This window comes from Salvelinus alpinus, chromosome 36, assembly GCF_045679555.1.
Source record: "Salvelinus alpinus chromosome 36, SLU_Salpinus.1, whole genome shotgun sequence".
Lineage (NCBI taxonomy): Eukaryota > Metazoa > Chordata > Actinopteri > Salmoniformes > Salmonidae > Salvelinus > Salvelinus alpinus.
Window position 1 is genome coordinate 7410475 of NC_092121.1, and position 17897 is coordinate 7428371.

General features: G+C 42.4%; 1 protein-coding gene across 2 annotated transcripts; it reads right to left on the minus strand.

Annotated features, from left to right (window-relative positions):
• Positions 1-6788: 6788 nt before the first annotated feature.
• Positions 6789-17350, minus strand: LOC139564758 (dnaJ homolog subfamily C member 7-like). 2 transcript variants are annotated; one of them, XM_071384550.1, is made up of 14 exons: positions 17267-17350; positions 13052-13140; positions 12774-12898; positions 12429-12542; positions 12163-12237; positions 11929-12047; positions 11654-11807; positions 11278-11442; positions 9958-10049; positions 9752-9825; positions 9355-9501; positions 9007-9159; positions 8468-8545; positions 6789-8340 (listed from the first exon to the last, which is right to left on the minus strand). In XM_071384550.1, exons 1-14 carry the CDS (start codon positions 17338-17340, stop codon positions 8303-8305), a joined length of 1497 nt encoding a protein of 498 aa, XP_071240651.1. In that variant the 5' UTR covers positions 17341-17350; the 3' UTR covers positions 6789-8302. The 2 variants fall into 2 exon arrangements, with proteins under 2 accessions (XP_071240651.1, XP_071240650.1); XM_071384549.1 differs by having other exon boundaries at positions 8468-8548.
• Positions 17351-17897: the final 547 nt, after the last annotated feature.

Below are 17897 nucleotides of genomic sequence, written 5' to 3' on the forward strand. Positions count from 1 at the left end.
AGTTCTTATTGTTTTATTTCACTATAGAGCCCTCAGTCCCGCTCAAAATTCCTTAGATAGTTCTTTTGTCCCACCCCACACACATGCGGAGACCTCGCCTGGCTTAACTGGTGCCACTCCGCTATATTAGGCTTCCCTCTCCTCCTTTTTGGACTTTATTTCAGTACTGTCTGTTGAATCGGATCGATGGTCAATTCACCCGGTGTTTAATTGACCATTCAAGTTATCTTGTTCGCATAGAATTACCTTCCTATCTCACCAAGCCTAGTTTATATCCTCACTCTCAGTTTAGGACTTTATTTAGGTATGTCTGTTGAATTGGATCTATGGCTAATCTACCCTGTGTTTAATTAGCCATATGAGTTATCCTATTTGTACAAGATCACCGTCCTATCTCACAGTACCTATTTAATATCCCCCCTTAATAACCCCTCTGGGCACCAAGGACGCCGGATCTATTAAGCCTTAATAACCCTTCTGGCCACCAAGGCACCCAGATCTATTAAGCTAATTTTATTTATGGTAGTGCACCTTACCTCAGGTCATTTCGGACCTGCCCTGTTATCGATATTGGTTAAAAAACCTCCTGGTGAATCTGTTTGGAATACCCAAGCTCCTATTATTGATAAATTCTAAACATTTTAGAACATCAAATCAAAGATATCTGAAATCATTCCCCCCAAATTCGTAAATAAAGATTTACTGACCTGTCTTGTAGACTGGGAAAAGCAATGTAGGTTGGATCTCGTCACCACCTCTGTCGTGTACCAGTTCACCACTGGCCTGAAATAAACCCTCAATTCAGAGGTCAGGTCTTTGTCTTACGGATCCTGGATCCGCCCGTGCACGGTTTTCAGCAGTTCCCTGGGACGACAGAGGCAGATATTGAGATCCGGCTTCGAAGGACCAATTGTTATGAGAATTTTGTTCTCAATGTTCATAAACTGAACTTCAATTAAAATACTCTGTTACCAAGAATTTGTAAGGTTCTTATTAAAATGAAACAGACAGAGGCCAGTCTACCATAGTCAGCAGGTTTATTTACGAGAGCTCTGCCCATCCTTACATGTACATTGGTTTATACACCTCTCATTTCGTCATAACTGTCCCTCTAAGACAATGACAATATAGTTCACAAGTCTTCTCCTTCTCATACATTGTCTGCCACCTGTTATACAATCTACTACAAGCCCAAGGTCTCTCCCCTCCCTGGGTGGGGACAGAATGTCCTGAAAGGAACACAGTAGTACAGCTTGTCTGTCGATAGCTCCTCTTATCATTTGTTTCACACTTGCACCCTGCTTACATACTAAAAAGGAACAAAAAGTCCTTGTTCTAATTCTGACTAAAACTACACACATCAGATGTATAGATTTATGATTCTAATAAATTTCATACAATCATACAGTGACAGGGTAGAATTCTGTTAGTTATAGTTCTACGTTAAATGTATACATCATTTAGTCATTATTGATAAAAATCACAACACCTATATATATCCTACCCTGCCTTTCTAAGGTCTTCGAAAGCCAAGTTAACAAACAGACCACCGACCATTTTGAATCCCACCGTACCTTCACCGCTATGCAATCTGGTTTCCGAGCTGGTCATGGGTGCACCTCAGCCACGCTCAAGGTCCTAAACGATATCATAACCGCCATTGATATTAGACAATACTGTGCAGCTGTCTTCATTGACCTGGCCAAGGCTTTCGACTCTGTCAATCATTTTTATCGGCAGACTCAACAGCCTTGGTTTCTCAAATGACTGCCTCGCCTGGTTCACCAACTACTTCTCAGATAGAGTTCAGTGTGTCAAATCGGAGGGCCTGTTGTCCGGGACTCTGGCAATCTATGGGGGTGCCACAGGGTTCAATTCTCAGGCGGACTCTTTTCTCTGTATACATCAATGATGTCGCTCTTGCTGCTGGTGATTCTCTGATCCACCTCTACGCAGACGACACCATTCTGTATTCTTCTGGCCCTTCTTTGGACACTGTGTTAACAAACCTCCAGACGAGCTTCAATGCCATACAACTCTCCTTCTGAGGCCTCCAACTGCTCTTAAATGCAAGTAAAACGAAATGCATGCTCTTCAACCGATCGCTGCCCGCACCCGCCCGCCTAGCATCACTACTCTGGACGGTTCTGACTTAGAACAAATACCTAGGTAGCCGGCTAGGTATCTGGTTAGACTGTAAACTCTCCTTCCAGACTCACATTAAGCATCTCCAATCCAAAATTAAATCTAGAATCGGCTTCCTATTTCGCAACAAAGCATCCTTCACTCATGCTGCCAAACATACCCTCGTAAAACTGACTATCCTGCCGATCCCTGACTTCGGCGATGACATTTACAAAATAGCCTCCAACACCCTCCTCAGCAAATTGGATGTAGTCTATCACAGTGCCATCCGTTTTGTCACCAAAAATACCCACCACTGCGACCTGTATGCTCTCATTGGCTGGCCCTTGCTTCATATTCGTCGCCAAACCCACTGGCTCCAGGTCATCTATAAGTCTTTGCTAGGTAAAGCCCTGCCTTATCTCAGTTCACTGGTCACCATAGCAGCACCCACCCGTAGCACACGCTCCAGCAGGTATATTTCACTGGTCACCCCCTTCCCCCCCCAAAAAAGATCCCTGAAGCTGGAGTCATATCTCCCTCACTAACTTTAAGCATCAGCTGTCAGAGTAGCTTACCGATCATTGCACCTGTACATAGCCCACCCAACTACCTCGTCCCCATATTGTTAGTCATTTTTTGCTCCTTTGCACCCCAGCACATTCATCTTCTGCACATCTATCACTCCAGTGTTTAATTACATTTGCACACACTGTATATAGATTTTTCTATTGTGTTATTGACTGTACGTTTGTTTATCCCATGTAACTCTGTGTTGTTTGTGTCCCACTGCTTTGCTTTATCTTGGCCAGGTCACAGTTGTAAATGAGAACTTGTTCTCAACTGATCTACCTGGTTAAATAAAGGTGAAATAAAATAAAAAACAAAATAACGTACAGCGTTGAGATTGCCTGCAATGACAACAAGCTCAGTCCGATGATGCTGTGACACACCGCCCCATGACGGACCCTCCACCTCCAAATCGATCCCGCTCCAGAGTACAGACCTCGATGTAACACTCATTCCTTCGACGATAAACGTGAATCCGACCACCACTCCTGGTGAGACAAAACCGCGACTCGTCAGTGAAGAGCACTTTTTGCCTGTCCTGTCTCGTCCAGCGATGGTGGATTTGTGTCCATAGGCGACGTTGTTGAAGGTGATGTTTGGCGAGGACCTGCCTTTACAACAGGCCTACAAGCCCTCAGTCCAGCCTCTCTCAGCCTAAGCACTGATGGAGGGATTGTGCATTTCTGGTGTAACTCGGGCTGTTGTTGTTGCCATCCTGTACCTGTCCCGCAGGTGTGATGTTCAGATGTACCGATCCTGTGCAGGTGTTGTTACGCGTGGTCTGCCACTGCGAGGACGATCAGCTGTTCGTCCTGTCCCCCTGTAGCTCTGTCTTAGGCGTCTCACAGTACGGACATTGCAATTTATTGCCCTGGCCACATCTGTAGTCCTCATGCCTCCTTGCAGCATCACACAGATGAGCAGGGACCCTGGGAATCTTTCTTTTGGTGTTTTTCAGAGTCAATAGAAAGGTCTCTTTAATGTCCTACCTTTTCATAACTGTGGCCTTAATTGCCTACCGTCTGTAAGCTGTTAGTGTCTTAATGACCGTTCCACAGGTGCATGTTCATTAATTGTTTATGGTTCATTGAACAAGCATAAACCCTTTACAATGAAGATCTGTGAAGTTATTTGGATTTTTAAGAGTTATCTTTGAAAGACAGGGTCCTGAAAAAGGGACGTTTCTTTTTTTGCTGAGTTTGCATATGAGATGAGTAATGCAAAATATGTAAACATTATTAAAGTGACTCGTGTTCCATTATTAAAGTGGCCAATGATTTGAAGTCTATGTATATAGGGCAGCAGCCTCAAATGTGCTAGTAATGGCTATTTAACAGTCTGATCGCCTTGAGATAGAAGCTGTTTTTCAGTCTCTCAGTCCCAGCTTTGATCCACCTGTACTGACCTCGCATTCTGGATGATAGCGGGGTGAACAGGCAGTGGCTTGGATGGCTGTTGTCCTTGATTATCTTTTTGGCCTTCCTGTGACATTGGGTGCTGTAGGTGTCCTGGAGGGAAGGTAGTTTGCCCACCGGTGATGTGTTGGGCAGACCGCACCACCCTCTGGAGAGTCCTGCGGTTGCGAGCGGTGGAGTTGACGTACCAGGCGGTGATACAGCCTGACAGGATGCTCTCAATTGTGCATCTGTAAAAGTTTGTGAGGGATTTAGGTGCCAAGCCAAATCTCTTCAGCCTCCTCAGGTTGAAGAGGCGCTGTTACGCCTTCTTCACCACACTATCTGTGTAGGTGGGCCATTTCAGTTTGTCAGTGATGTGTACACCGAGGAACTTTCCACCTTCTCTACTGCGGTCCCGTCGATGTGGATAGGGGGGTGTTCCTTCTGCTGTTTCCTGAAGTTCACGATCAGCTCCTTCATTTTGTTGATGTTGAGTTAGAGGTTATTTTCCGGCACCACACTCCCAGGGCCCTCACCTCCTCCCTATAGGCTGTCTACTGGCCTACTACTGTTGTCTGCAAACGTGATTGGAGGCGTGCGTGGCCACACAGTCATAGGTGAACAGGGAGTACAGAAGGGGGCTGAGCATGCACCCTTGTGGGGCCCCAGTGTTGAGGATCAGCGAAGTGGAGGTGTTGTTTTCTACCTTCACCACTTGGGGGGCGGCCCATCAGGAAGTCCAGGACAGTTGCACAGGGCAGGGTTCAGACCCAGGGCCTCGAGATTAATGATGAGTTTGAAGGGTACTATAGTGTTGAATGCTGAGTTATAGTCAATGAACAGCATTCTTACATGGTATTCCTCTTGTCCAGATGGAATAGAGCAGTGTGCAGTGCAAAGGCGATTGTATCGTCTGTGGATCTATTGGGGCGGTAAGCAAATTGAAGTGGGTCTAGGGTGTCAGTTAAGGTGGAAGTGATATGATCATTGACTAGTTTCTCAAAGCACTTCATGAAGACAGAAGTGAGTGCTATGGGGCGATAATCATTTAGTTCAGTTACCATTGCTTACTTGGGTACAGGAACAATGGTGGCCATCTTGAAGCATGTGGGGATAACAGACTGGGATAGGGAGATTCCGGACATATTCAAACACTCCAGCCAGTTGGTCTGCACATGCTCTGAGGACTTGGCTAGGGATGCTGTCTGGGCCGGCAGCCTTGCGAAGGTTAACACGCTTAAATGTCTACTCACGTCGGCCACGGAAAAGGAGAGCCCACAGTCCTTGGTAGCGGGCCGCGTCGGTGGCACTGTGTTATCCACAAAGCGGGTGAAGGTGTTTAGCTTGTCTGGAAGCAAGACGTCAGTGTCCGTGACGTGGCTGGTTTTCCCTTTTGTAGTCCGTGATTGTCTGTAGACCATGCCACATACGTCTAGTGTCTGAGCCTTTATCTCTATACTGGAATTTTGCCTGTTTGATTACCTTACGGAGGGAATAACTACACTGTTTGTATCCGGACATATTCCCAGTCACCTTGCCATGGTTAAATGCAATGGTTTGTGCGAATGCTGCTATCTATCCACGGTTTCTGGTTAGGGTAGGTTTTAATAGTCACAGTGGGTACAACATCTCTTATACACTTCATGATAAACTCAGTCATCGTATTCGTCGATGTTATTGCCAGAGGCTACCCGGAACATATCCCAGTCCGTGTGATCAAAACAATCAGTTCAATTGCCCTGGAGGGTATGAACAAAGGATCCAATTCGGGTGAGTCGTATTCCTGGTTGTAACGCTGGTGAGTTACCGCCGCTCTGATATCCAAAGATTCTTCCCGGCAGTACGTAATAACACAAAAGATCTGGGCTAATAATGTAAGAAATATCACATAAAAAAAATATGTATATTGCAAAGTTGCCATGGGGCTAGAAGCACGGCTGCCCTATCCTTATGTCCCTCCCTGCCAATCCTCTCCCACTAACTTTACTAGCTACTGTACTGTAGCTGCTAGTTACCAACACACAGAGTTAAGTTAAAGCCATACCCTAGAGTAGCTTTCACTGTCTTTGACATACTCTCCTTTGTGGTACAACTGGTCCCCCTCGGCCATGTAAGTAGAAAATGTGCTTTTGGGTCCTTGGTCTCCTTCATTGTCAGACATTTTTGCAACAAAGTCCCATCAGTGGTATCCTAGCAACCCTCTAGAGGAGTCATTCTATGTCGTCACTAGTTACCACAGCCACAAAGGCAAAAACCCTGCTCATTTATACAATTTAACTCCTTAAAATTGTATTTAACCTAACCCACACTGTTAATCTATGTCTAACTCTAACCTTGATGACCCCAAAAAAAGCTGATGTTTGTGTCCATGAATTTTTACGATATAGACAATTTTGACTTTGTGGCTGTGCTATTTAGTGGAAACTCCGGTAATTTAGAGTGGCCCTGCCTGGACTTGAAAAATATGGATACGGTGGTGATTACTTTAATCTTATTACCACCGAACAGTTAAATATATAAATTTTTTACCTCATTCACCACCTGCCATCTCTCCAAAACACCACAAACAATTAGTCTGTCTTGGATCCCAAAATATTTAGTTTTTAGTACTTTCTTTGAGCTTGGGGTACACCTCGAAAAGAATAAGGCCAAAGGAAATCAAATAAATACCAAATACAAACATTGACAAACGGGACATTTGAAGGGGGAAACAAGAGGCCTACTTTATTTACATGGCTGTTGGATAAAGACTCCATAGTCAAGACTGTTGAGGGCTTCTTGAGAGCGAGTCCAGGATGGGGATGCCTTCCTCTTAAAAGTGCACCAAGAGATCTTAAATAAAAAATAAAATAAGAACCTCTACCACCCATAATGTCATAGCAATTGTATAAGCTCTTTTTTTATATTAGCTGCATAATTTACACAGGGCAGTGGAACTCAGGCCTGAATAGTTTAATACTGCTAGGGGCATAGCCCATAGACAACCTACATTATACTAGGGTATACTTTTAAACAGCATGGGCAAAATAAGATGTTAACTAATTTGACAGTTTGCCTAGACACATTCTAGATAACCCCAATCATAGACTGTATACATAGTGTGCTGTAAGTGAGACGGTACTTACTGTACTAGTTGACTTAGCGGTTGCTCACATTCAGCATACTAGGGTACACAGCCAGTAAAATATATAGATGTCTACACAGTATCTTATAAAATGGCAAGCACAACCAAATTCATTTCCTGAGTTTGTGCCAAAAGGATGTTGTTCGTTGGTGCCCCTTTTCAGTCTTTTCCATAATAGAGGAGCATCCTCATCTCCTGGTAGTGGCTCTGAGACAGCCAATTTACAATAAATATACATAAAAAAAGAAAATAAGAAAACAGTCAAACTATCAACACAAATAAACACTTTACATTCCAGTAAAATGTACAATGTAGCAACCGGTGAATGGCAACATCAAACATAAAACCTGTGGTGAGGAAGCTGACCACAAGATGGCAACAGGCCTGGCATAGTACACCAGCACAGCCATCTTCTGACTCTACTTAAGCAGTAGTTTATGGATTTAACTCTATTTACCCCAGGCTGTTATGGAAAATAATTAACTGTTCATATAACATGATGGAATGGAGACCACTTTCATTAAGCAATCATCCACAGCTGCTAAGTCATCTTTTGGTTGTTGGGTATAAAGTAGGCTGCCACACAACATGCAAGTTGTTCAGTTGCCCATGGTATTTTGCACCATTAAATACTGGGCAAGATATGCATGCTTTGAATACTGCTTGGACAGTAGGTCAAGTGTAGGCGGTTAAAGGAGGTTTGTAGGTCCCTAGGTTTTTCTCAGATTTCCCCATCTTGAAGTCGCATCTTGGCCTGAGCCTTGAGAAGGCCAGATATCTGCACAGTCCCGTTTAAAAGTTCCATTATGAGTCATACTTTTTTGGGCCAACATTGTTTTTATACAAATTCAATTTCAATGTTTTTATTGTTTGACAAAATGAAACCAAATATCAAAATAGTATTAGTCTTCAATGGATGCTTGCGTCATTCGTTTGTTGCATGATGTGATTTGACAGCATTATTCGTTCAGGTAATGACAGAATCCAACTGAGGAACAGCCAGACTAATTAAAATTGAGGGTGGGGGGTGAATCCATTTGAATAGAGTCCATGATTGAGCTACTGTATAAGTACTAGGATTCTCCAATTAACCAAACTGGAAGAAGAAATTTCCTGGTCCGGATGCTACAAAACAAATGTAAATTATTCAACAGAATCTGAAATATGCTGAATTGTGAATTTATTATTATTTTATTTATTAAAAAAAAAAAAAAAAAATTATACTGTTTCCTACAGCTGTTTGTATACATACATTGATTAGCTTCAAAACTGTAGCCCTGGCCGCCCCCGCCACCAAAGAATGCCTTGAAAATGTTGTTGGCATCAAAATCTGCTAGGGACAGAAACACATTATGAGGATCAACATCACAGCTGAGGGAAGTACAATCTCACCACAAATTCACAAAACTAACCGTGTAAAATGAATGTGGTAAACACCCATTTACAGCTCTGAAATACAAATGGCTTAAACCAGTTGGTGTTTAAATCAAGTCAAGTAACAGTCATTTAGTCCCTGTTAAAGCCGAAATACGTAAAGAGGGGGGGGGAAAGCGGCACTTTTCGCCCCCAGCACCTTTATTGTTTTGTTGATGAAACAGAGCAGAGGAGCAGCCAGCATCATAGTAAAAAAAATGCCAGTAGATATTCTGCTATTCTATTGTGTGTGAAATGATGTCCCGGGGGGTAAGAGAGACAGTTTGTTATTTTTTCGCAAACAGACACGGCAGTTTCAGCCCCTTCCCCTTCCATCCTCCCTTGAAAGGGGTTCCCCTGCTGATCTCCAGCCCTCACCTCCCATGTTGCCTGTGTCGTCCTCCAGATCGTGACCACTGTCGTAGCGGGATTTCTTCTTAGGGTCAGACAGCACGGTGAACGCCTCACCCACCTCCTTAAACTTCTTCTCCTCTTCCTTCTGAACCTCAGCACTGGCCGAGCTGTGACGGTCTGAGAGAGTGAGAGAGAGAGAGAGACAAACCAGGGCCGTCAGTCAGGGGAAATGAGAGAAGGTACAGGAGCAGCTAAGTTAAATGTTTTGTTTCCACTTTGCATTGAAATACATCTCCTGACACACTGCTTTTTTTTTTTATATCAGTAAAATAGACTGGATAGTTGAACTGAGAAATGGCCTCTCTTAGCTACCTGGATGGTGCATGAGGGCCCGTTTACGGTAAGCCTTCTTGATCTCGTCCTCTGTGGCGTTCTTGTCCACTCCCAGCACCTTGTAGTAATCTTTCCGCTTGCTCTTCTTCAGCTCCAACTGTGCATTCTTCAGGAGGTGCTTGTGTTCTAAGGAAAGGAGTTAAGAGTGAGACGACAAAGATAGTATTAATAATAAAGAGCAATTAGGGCGCCGTAACAGCAGGAGGAGCTATACAGAAATTCCACCCCTCAGAGACCGACACCTAAGACATTGCGTCAAAACAGGGTGTGGGGGAGAAAACAGGAGTGTGAAGCAACAGGACCCAGACAGAGGTAGCGTGGTAGACTGGGATGGAGAGAGGGGTGGTCGAGTCACACCAATGAGACACAGACATACCTTTGGTTTTCTCTGTCTGGTAGACCTTCTCATAATCCCTCACAGCCTCATCGTACTCCTCCTTGTCCATGTAACTGAACACAGAGATGTATAGAAACAAGCTTGAGGGATCATAACCATATCCGATGAATATCCATATTCTTGCATGCTCTCTAACCACCACCACCACGGACATATTGCTAGGAAACTAAGGTTGATTGACGTACCACTGTGCTCTCCGTAAATAGGCCTTGATGTAGGTCTCATCCAGCTTAACTGCCTTTGTGCAGTCTTCAATGGCCTGGTCTATTTTTTTCAGCTTTGAAAGAAAATAAAAAAAGGAAATAAAAGAGAAAAAGAGTAAGGGGACTGTGGAATGTGCAAGGAAGCGTGCGACAGAAGAAGAAAGAGGAGAGATGCTGGCCTAGTTCTAGATAGAGAAAATGAAGCAAAGTGCGGAGCACTGCTAAAAATACACACGGTAAGATGGGCCACACTGTATGAGAGGTGTGTGAGTTTGTGGCACGCATCTGTGAGCGAGAGTATGCGGGTGCCCATGCAGAAGGCCACCTTCACAGCCAGTACAGTAGCGCTACGTTGGTCCATATGAGTGACTTCCTGGAGGATTTACAATCTAACAGCTACATGCTGCCAGGAGACATTTTGAGCAGAGTTATACAGGTATAAGGCCCTTTAAAATCCGTTTTTGCAGAGAATTCGGATGGAATCACAGGATCCAGACATAAAAAATTCAACACTCAAATATATTTTACTTAGTAGGAAATCAACTAATTAGAAAATGCATTGATTTGTCCAAGATTATTACAAGACATGCATCAGCGATTCATATTTTCCTTGAACTTTCTGAAGAGGCGACGGCTCAGGAATGCCCGTGTGCGTGCATGCTTGTCTACCACTCTGTGTAGCCGTTAGTGATGATGCTAATGTCATGACAACCGTCTTCTGCGAGATGGAAAGGCTTTCCCAAAAACATACAATGAATTATTAAACACAAAGTAGCCTATGCCTGCCTACCTGGCAGAATGATATCATGGATTATCAATCCAGTGGCCATTCGTTTTACAAACTCTGAAATCACATGAGCACTACAGAAACATCAGAACCAAAAAAGGTCCCTAGCTCGTGCACAGTTGAATTAAAGGGTAAGTACACCCAAAAACCTACATTTCTTACATTTTTCAAAATAAATAAAAATGTGGATGTTATATCAAAAGTGTGATTTGGAGAGCGAACACCTGATAAAACAGATTCAGACAACAAAAAAGGCACAGATTTTATAGGGACCTACAGGTATCAAATATCAGCTGCCTGGCTGAAAAGGCAAAAACAACCACTGTAATTGAAAACAGCAATACCTCATTTGCAAGCAAACGGAGAGCCTTCCAATGAAGACTAAGATGATAATAATAATAGGCCGAATCGAACTGGGGACCAAAATGGCAGAAACGCCATGGCTGCATAAGACAAGATAACATGGTATGGCAGATGAGGGGTTCTCCTCTTGGTGCTGTGTGTTTGAGCCTCACCTTAGATCCCACGGTGCCCCTGTTACAGAAGAGCTTAGCATTGGTTTTGATGTTGTTGGGGTCTATGGTCAGGGCCTCAGAGTACAGCTCGTAGGCTGCATCATAGTTCCCGTCCTTGAAGGCTTTGTTCCCATCCTCCTTCTTGGCTTTGAGTGCTTTGGCATTCTGGGTGGAAAAGAGAGAGCACTTAGCAACCTCTGCAAACTTAAAGTGTGTCAGCAAGCCAGTAGTGGAGACAGAATTGGTTATAGTGTTCTGTGGCTACCTCTTACAAAAGGATGGAGGCAATTTGTCTGCATTAGCATAATTATTAGGCAGGTTAGCTGCGCCTAATTGCAGGGCTAGAGTCCTGGTGGAAGGTGGATGGAGGACTCACTCTGCAGGCCAGGCGAGCCTTCTCATGGTCAGGGGCCATGCGCAGGGCCTGGACAAAGAACTGGACGGCCTTGTCAATACAGTCCTCATAGTACAGACAGAGACCACGGACATACAGGGCATCGCCATTAGTAGCGTCCATCCGCAGGATATCACTGAGAGAGGAAGACAAAGAAACAAGTCTCACATGACAAGATACATTTCCAATGGTGCGCATCAGCTAGGGAAATTGCCTTTATTTAATGGTTTTCCAGGCTCCAACAATGTCTTGTTTACCTGGCTACTGACTGGGCCTCTGGGTAACGCCCCAGCATGGCCAGACACTCTGCTTTCAGCACCTTGAACCGATGACAGGCCGAGGCCGACTCCAAGGCACGGTCCATGCAGAACACAACCTGCACAGTCCAGAGAGAAACATTGGTGCTAGATTTGATATGACAATATGCCCATTCCCCCGAATAAGGATAACAATTTGCTTGATAAGAAGACAACATGCAGCCAACAGCCTACCATCCTGAAGTCATGCTTTTCAAATCCTAGTTCAGCCATCTTTTCATACTCCAGGACAGAATCTGCATTCTTTACCTGAAAACAGATTCAAACTTATGCTTTTACGTAAGGAAGCCGCTACGCTGCCTGATGTTTTCCTCAACCTAAGCAAAACTCATGGAATATCTGTCACCGTTAACAAAGGATTTCAATTACTGTAGAGCAATTAGCTCTTTACAATGCATTGCTGTTAGGACCTAGTCTGCCAGACAAACTGTCTGACCCACCTCCTGCTGTGCCTGGCTGTTGTCGGGCTCCAGTTCTAGAACCCTGTGGAAACAGCGGCTGGCTGCCATGGCGTTGCCCAGGGACAAGTGGCACTTCCCCTCCCGTAGATGACCCTGTGGGAGAGTTGACTCACAATTAACAGGCAGAAACACTGACACAGGCAGGGAGGAGACCAACACACAAACCATGACTCAGATCTTTCCATTACCTTACTGTTGTACTCATCCAACTGCTAGACGTATTCGCGTATTATGAGATGAGACAAACAGGAAGGTCTGACTAACTTGTCTGCCTAGGAGCTAGCTGGGTATTCAAGGCTTGCAACGCCTGGTGGTGGACCCTACCTTCATGAAAGTATCGTCGAGCCGCACTGCCTGCTGGGAGTCCTCCAGCGCCTCTCTGTGCCGGCTCAGCATCATCAGTGTGGCCGCCCGGTTTCCATAGTAACTGGCATTTTTAGGACACATGTCTGTCGAGAACACAGTAAAAAATAAAATAAAAATGGTATTTACTCACTGTCGTTAACAAGAATAAATGATCCTCTCACCCACAGAAAACAAAGATGTTTCCCCTCTATAAAGAGGATATCCTTTGCAGTTGATATCACTGATAGAATTCTTACCTATGGCCTTGGTGTAGTAGTTGAATGCTTCAGAGTAATCCTTCTTGATGTAGTAGGCATTACCTTGCTCCTTGAAGCTCTCCGCTTCCCTGGATGACACACAGAGAAATAAAAGACAGAAAGCGCTTGAGAATGAGGCTATTTATTGACATTACCCAAGAGAGAGTTCTGAGTAAAACTGCATAATGACGGGATGTGCATGACTAATTGAGTACTCAAACTGATGTCAAAACTCCATCTTTAACCAGAGATCACATTTTTTTCAAATACTGTTAAACTATTTGGTCAATTTCATCTTGAAGACAATATTACATTTGCTTTGACTCTAGTGTTCCATTTGTACATGTGCATTTGCGGGACACAACAAAAAAGAAACCAAGCATTACACAGTTCTGCTCCCTAACATCCCTTTCCCGTTCAACTCAAATATACTAATTTATTAAAAAAAATATATAAACAATGTTTAAAAAAATATATAATTCTTGTAAATTATATCATAAATAGTAGTGGTGGAGTTGTCACACATGCAGCTAGCAAAAATAATGAAACGTCTGCTCTACCCAAAATTACAACCAACTAATTGTGGCCTTGCCTCTTCTGTTTTTTTTGCGGTAAGTGGAAGGGGGAAAAAATAAGGTACTTGTCTTTTGGCCCTAGATTGCAAAATAGTTGGGGAAAGATTTGATGTACCGATTCCATGGCACATGGTGTATGAACTCATACACAAAACGACATTGGATTCAAAACTTAGAATGTTTTTATTAAAATTATTATAAAAATGTATTGCAACCTAATATATATATATATATATATATATATATATATATATATATATATATATATATATATATATATAAATAAAACAACCATCCCAGCTGTGCAGATTTCACATCGAAGAGACAGAAACATTAGATCATTTGTATTGGTACTGTCCACATGTAGCTTGTTTTTGGTCGCAGGTCCAGGCATGGCTGAAGAATTGCAACATTTACCCGGAGCTAACTCTGAAAATAGCACTACTAGGTGAATTTGAAAAGTCAGTCAATTGATCAATAATACTTATAGGAAAAATATATATTTCATGTAGAAACTGAGAATAGAAAGGTTCGGAACTTCTGTGAAACATCACAGTTGAAATGGCAAATAGAAATAAAAATGGATGGTGTTAATTTAAGAGACAGATGGGAGGGGCTAAAAAACAAGATAACACTGTAAAATAGAATGTCCGTAAAATGTATATAGGTTCAGAATTCTTTTGAAACAGCACAGTTACAAATATATGGCAAATAGAAATCAAACTGGATGGTCTTCAGGGATAGATGGGAGCGGCTGAGGGTAGCTGAAGGATGTGATTAAAAACAAACAAAAGATAACTATTGTAAAATAAAATGTGTACGCTGGAAGTAGAAGCCTAACGCTTCGAACACACCGACAGCGTCATTGCGCAAAATAGTATGCAGCATCATCTGGATGTGTGTGCAACAAAAGTTCAACATTCACCTTCTGCTACCATTTCTGTGAAGACGTCTACGCATACAGTTTGACTCATAAATGAGATAAATCCAACGTATGCACCACACCAAACGCACTACAACTGCCTCTGCAACGCTGCGTTTGCCTTCATTGGAAATTAATGTAATTCTGGTGTACCAAAATGGTAGGGTTAGGAGGAAATATTAAAGTAAAATATATTTTAAAAAGATAGACATTTACAAAAAATATGGGGGATTGGAAATGATGCAGACAATTACATTGATGGAAGTTACAATCTATATGCAATATTAAAGCTGAGCGATTCCCTAAAAAAACTGTGGTTAAGGGTTAGGGTTAAAATCTGATTTTAAGAAGCAGAATTGTTGTAATTGGCAGGGTTTGACTTTGTGTCTGTGGTAACTAACGTTAGTGATGACCCTACTTTGCAATTAGAAGTGGTTAGGCTATTACCCCCCTAAACATAGACTGGTTCCACACTGAAAATATGCAAAAACATTTGTTTGATTAAGACAAAAAGCATATTTTTATCATAATCATTAAGCCTAGGCCTACTCACCAAACAGATGCCCTGGCCATAATCCATCCACATGCAGTGTTCAATGTAGAATTGTTCATCCATTTAGAAAATTCCAAGGAAGAGGCATAATAAACTAAAAAGTAGACATATTTTGGTTTGTAACCCTGAATGATTGTTTCTCAACTTGCCAAATTGAGCCCTGTTTCAAATTATCATTGAGAATAACGGTTCCAGAGGCGAGATGCAAATCACTTTGCATTATTCTGTTCCATTTTATTGTGTTATATTACATGTTTTTTTACTTTAAAATAGGTGTCTTGACTGTGATAAGGTCTCGGGAAATAATAGCGTCTTGTCTTCTAAATTAAACAAAACAAGGCTATGCCATTGCACAGCCATGGGCTTCTACATGCAAGCGCCACACCGCTGAGGTTACTATCTTTTTGAAGATTGAGTTCCACAATATAATATAACCAGTTGATATTACAGATTCAATAAATAATCATAAATGTCACTTTATTTTGACTGAATAATAATCATAATAATATGAGGCAAATTTAGCAGTTAGGATTAGCGTACTCGAAAAAATATAACGTGAGTACTCAGTCAAAAAAGGTCAAATGCCCATCCCTAACAGGTTGTACTGTATCATCCATAGAGACACAAAATAGACCAAGTAAATGTGAAAAGGGACTTAGAGGAAAACCTCGAGGTGCATTGGCGAGTAATCAATTACTTTATCCCAGCCCGTATCGCAGACTGCAAGGAGGTAGGTTATTACATGATATTGCATATTATACGTAACCGCTGACAAGCAAAACAGACAAGGGACAATACTAGGATTAAAGGTCTTCTTTAATCATAATTAACTTTGGTGGTAGACCAGGGCTAATCTAGTTCTAAAATATAGCCTATCAGATTGCTTCCTGAACACTGCTATTGCTGTTTCCAAACATGTATGCTGGACGAGTTAACCTTGGTGTGGGAGAGGACGGGGAAGGAGCTGCGCAAAATCATCTAAACATAGAAAGAGCCATACCAGCAGGCAGTGAGGGGTCTCATCCAATCGAAATAGAGGACCTGAGAGGTAGTGGCCACGTGGGTATTTTCTGGGTACAGCTCACAAACAGAGCAGCTATTTGAGCTCAGTGGGAAATACACAGAGGCAGATCACCAGGAACCACATGGCAAGTCAAGCCAGGGAGAGGGCAACTGCCATAGCTTTTTCTTGTAATCTCGTCATGCTTCAGTTCAGATCACAATCGGAGCAAGAAAGCAGACAATGAAGCGAAACTGAAAATAAAGGCAATTTTCCAAGACAATGCCTTGCCCTTGTAATGTTTCATGTTCTTGAGGAAACAGGACAGTTACCACTATCACCTGATCATAACAAATTGGTTGGTTGTTGAACTTGTGGCCCCCACTTTTGCCAAGACAAAAGTTATGACATAATTACTAGGGGTGGGAATATATTAGCTAGGCCCAACGTCATTTATATATGGATCTGGCTAGGCCTAGTTGACAACCTCGGAAAACATTACAGTAAAAAACTGGATCACCCTTCAGGCATACTAAGAAGACCATGTCAGTCAATAGTATGTTACCTCATGCAAAGCCTAATTTATTGCCATCTCGTTCAGGTCATCAAGACCTGAGAATGTTCTGGAAGAACGTCACTCAGCGAGGACAATCAGTGGGTTGAGTGGGGCAAGATTTTGGGGACTTTTCTGGCTCGTGCGTGGGTACATGGCAATATGGCAGTACTAACAACAGTTATCTACGTTACCTAGCTAAGTAACTAGTTAGCGAAATACATTTGGTCAAAATTATAGAACAAAAACATTAACCATAGGCTTTGCGACCGTCATTGCTAAGTACTAACGTTAGCCAACTAGCTAGTACAATAGCAAGCTAACGTTAGCTAGCCATAACACACGTTGATGCAAACTGTGACTAACTTTGTTGGTTAGGTAACATTAACACAACAGATAAAGTCCACTTTATCTTTGTTGGTATGGATTTTTGAAAAAGAGAAAAATGGCTAACGTTATTTAGCTAACCGGTTAGCAAGGCCTACTTGCCGTGTGACACAAAGCAAAAGCAAACCAACACTAGCCAGACCAAGATTATAATAACATGACAATGGCACGAGAACAATCTTAAATCTAATGTGTAACATTTGTTGTACATTTTCCGCAACGTACCTCTCCAATTCTTCATCGCTTAGTATTTCCATTTCAGGATCCATGGTCACATCGCAGTCATCAACCGTCGCCATTTTGCTGGGACTAAGGAGGGGGGGGGGAATCAGTGAGGGGGGTGATTGACAGCCAGACAAGACGATCGATCACTGAAAGTTAGTCCTGAACAAAACCTTTTTGTTCCACCAGCATCTACTAAGCTAACATATGGAATTGTTTTAAGATGGTCATACCAAGGATCATTTAGATATTTGATTTGGAATTTTAGGACCAATTTAGGTATCAAAAATATATATAAAAATGTTTTTTGATAACATTGAATTTGGCCTTTCTGCTATTAGCCAATATAAACACAATGGATAACAGATGTATACATGGAAAAACATAGGCCAAAATGACGTTTGTTTTGAAGTGTCTGTCCTTAAGATATTAGAAAGATCAGGCAACTTTTTTATTTAATTTTTTTTCACACATATTTAACCCAGTTTTTTAGGCACTATACGACTTCCATACATTCTGACATAAAATGTTTGAATTAACTGGTACCAGGCTACCTTCTGGCGAGTCTTGTGAGGCTTACGTCCTAAATCAAAACAACCGACACGTATGAGTTCGTGAGAGACTCACCTTCATC

Bases quoted from the DNA above. Each gene is read 5' to 3' on its own strand.
- LOC139564758 (XM_071384549.1), bottom strand. From the start codon at position 17,340: ATGGCGACGGTTGATGACTGCGATGTGACCATGGATCCTGAAATGGAA. The intron at 12,543-12,773 runs GTAGGGTCCACC...ACTCTCCCACAG, and splicing joins TCGACGATACTTTCATGAAG to GGTCATCTACGGGAGGGGAA. The intron at 11,443-11,653 runs GTGAGTCCTCCA...TTTTCCACCCAG, and splicing joins AGGCTCGCCTGGCCTGCAGA to AATGCCAAAGCACTCAAAGC.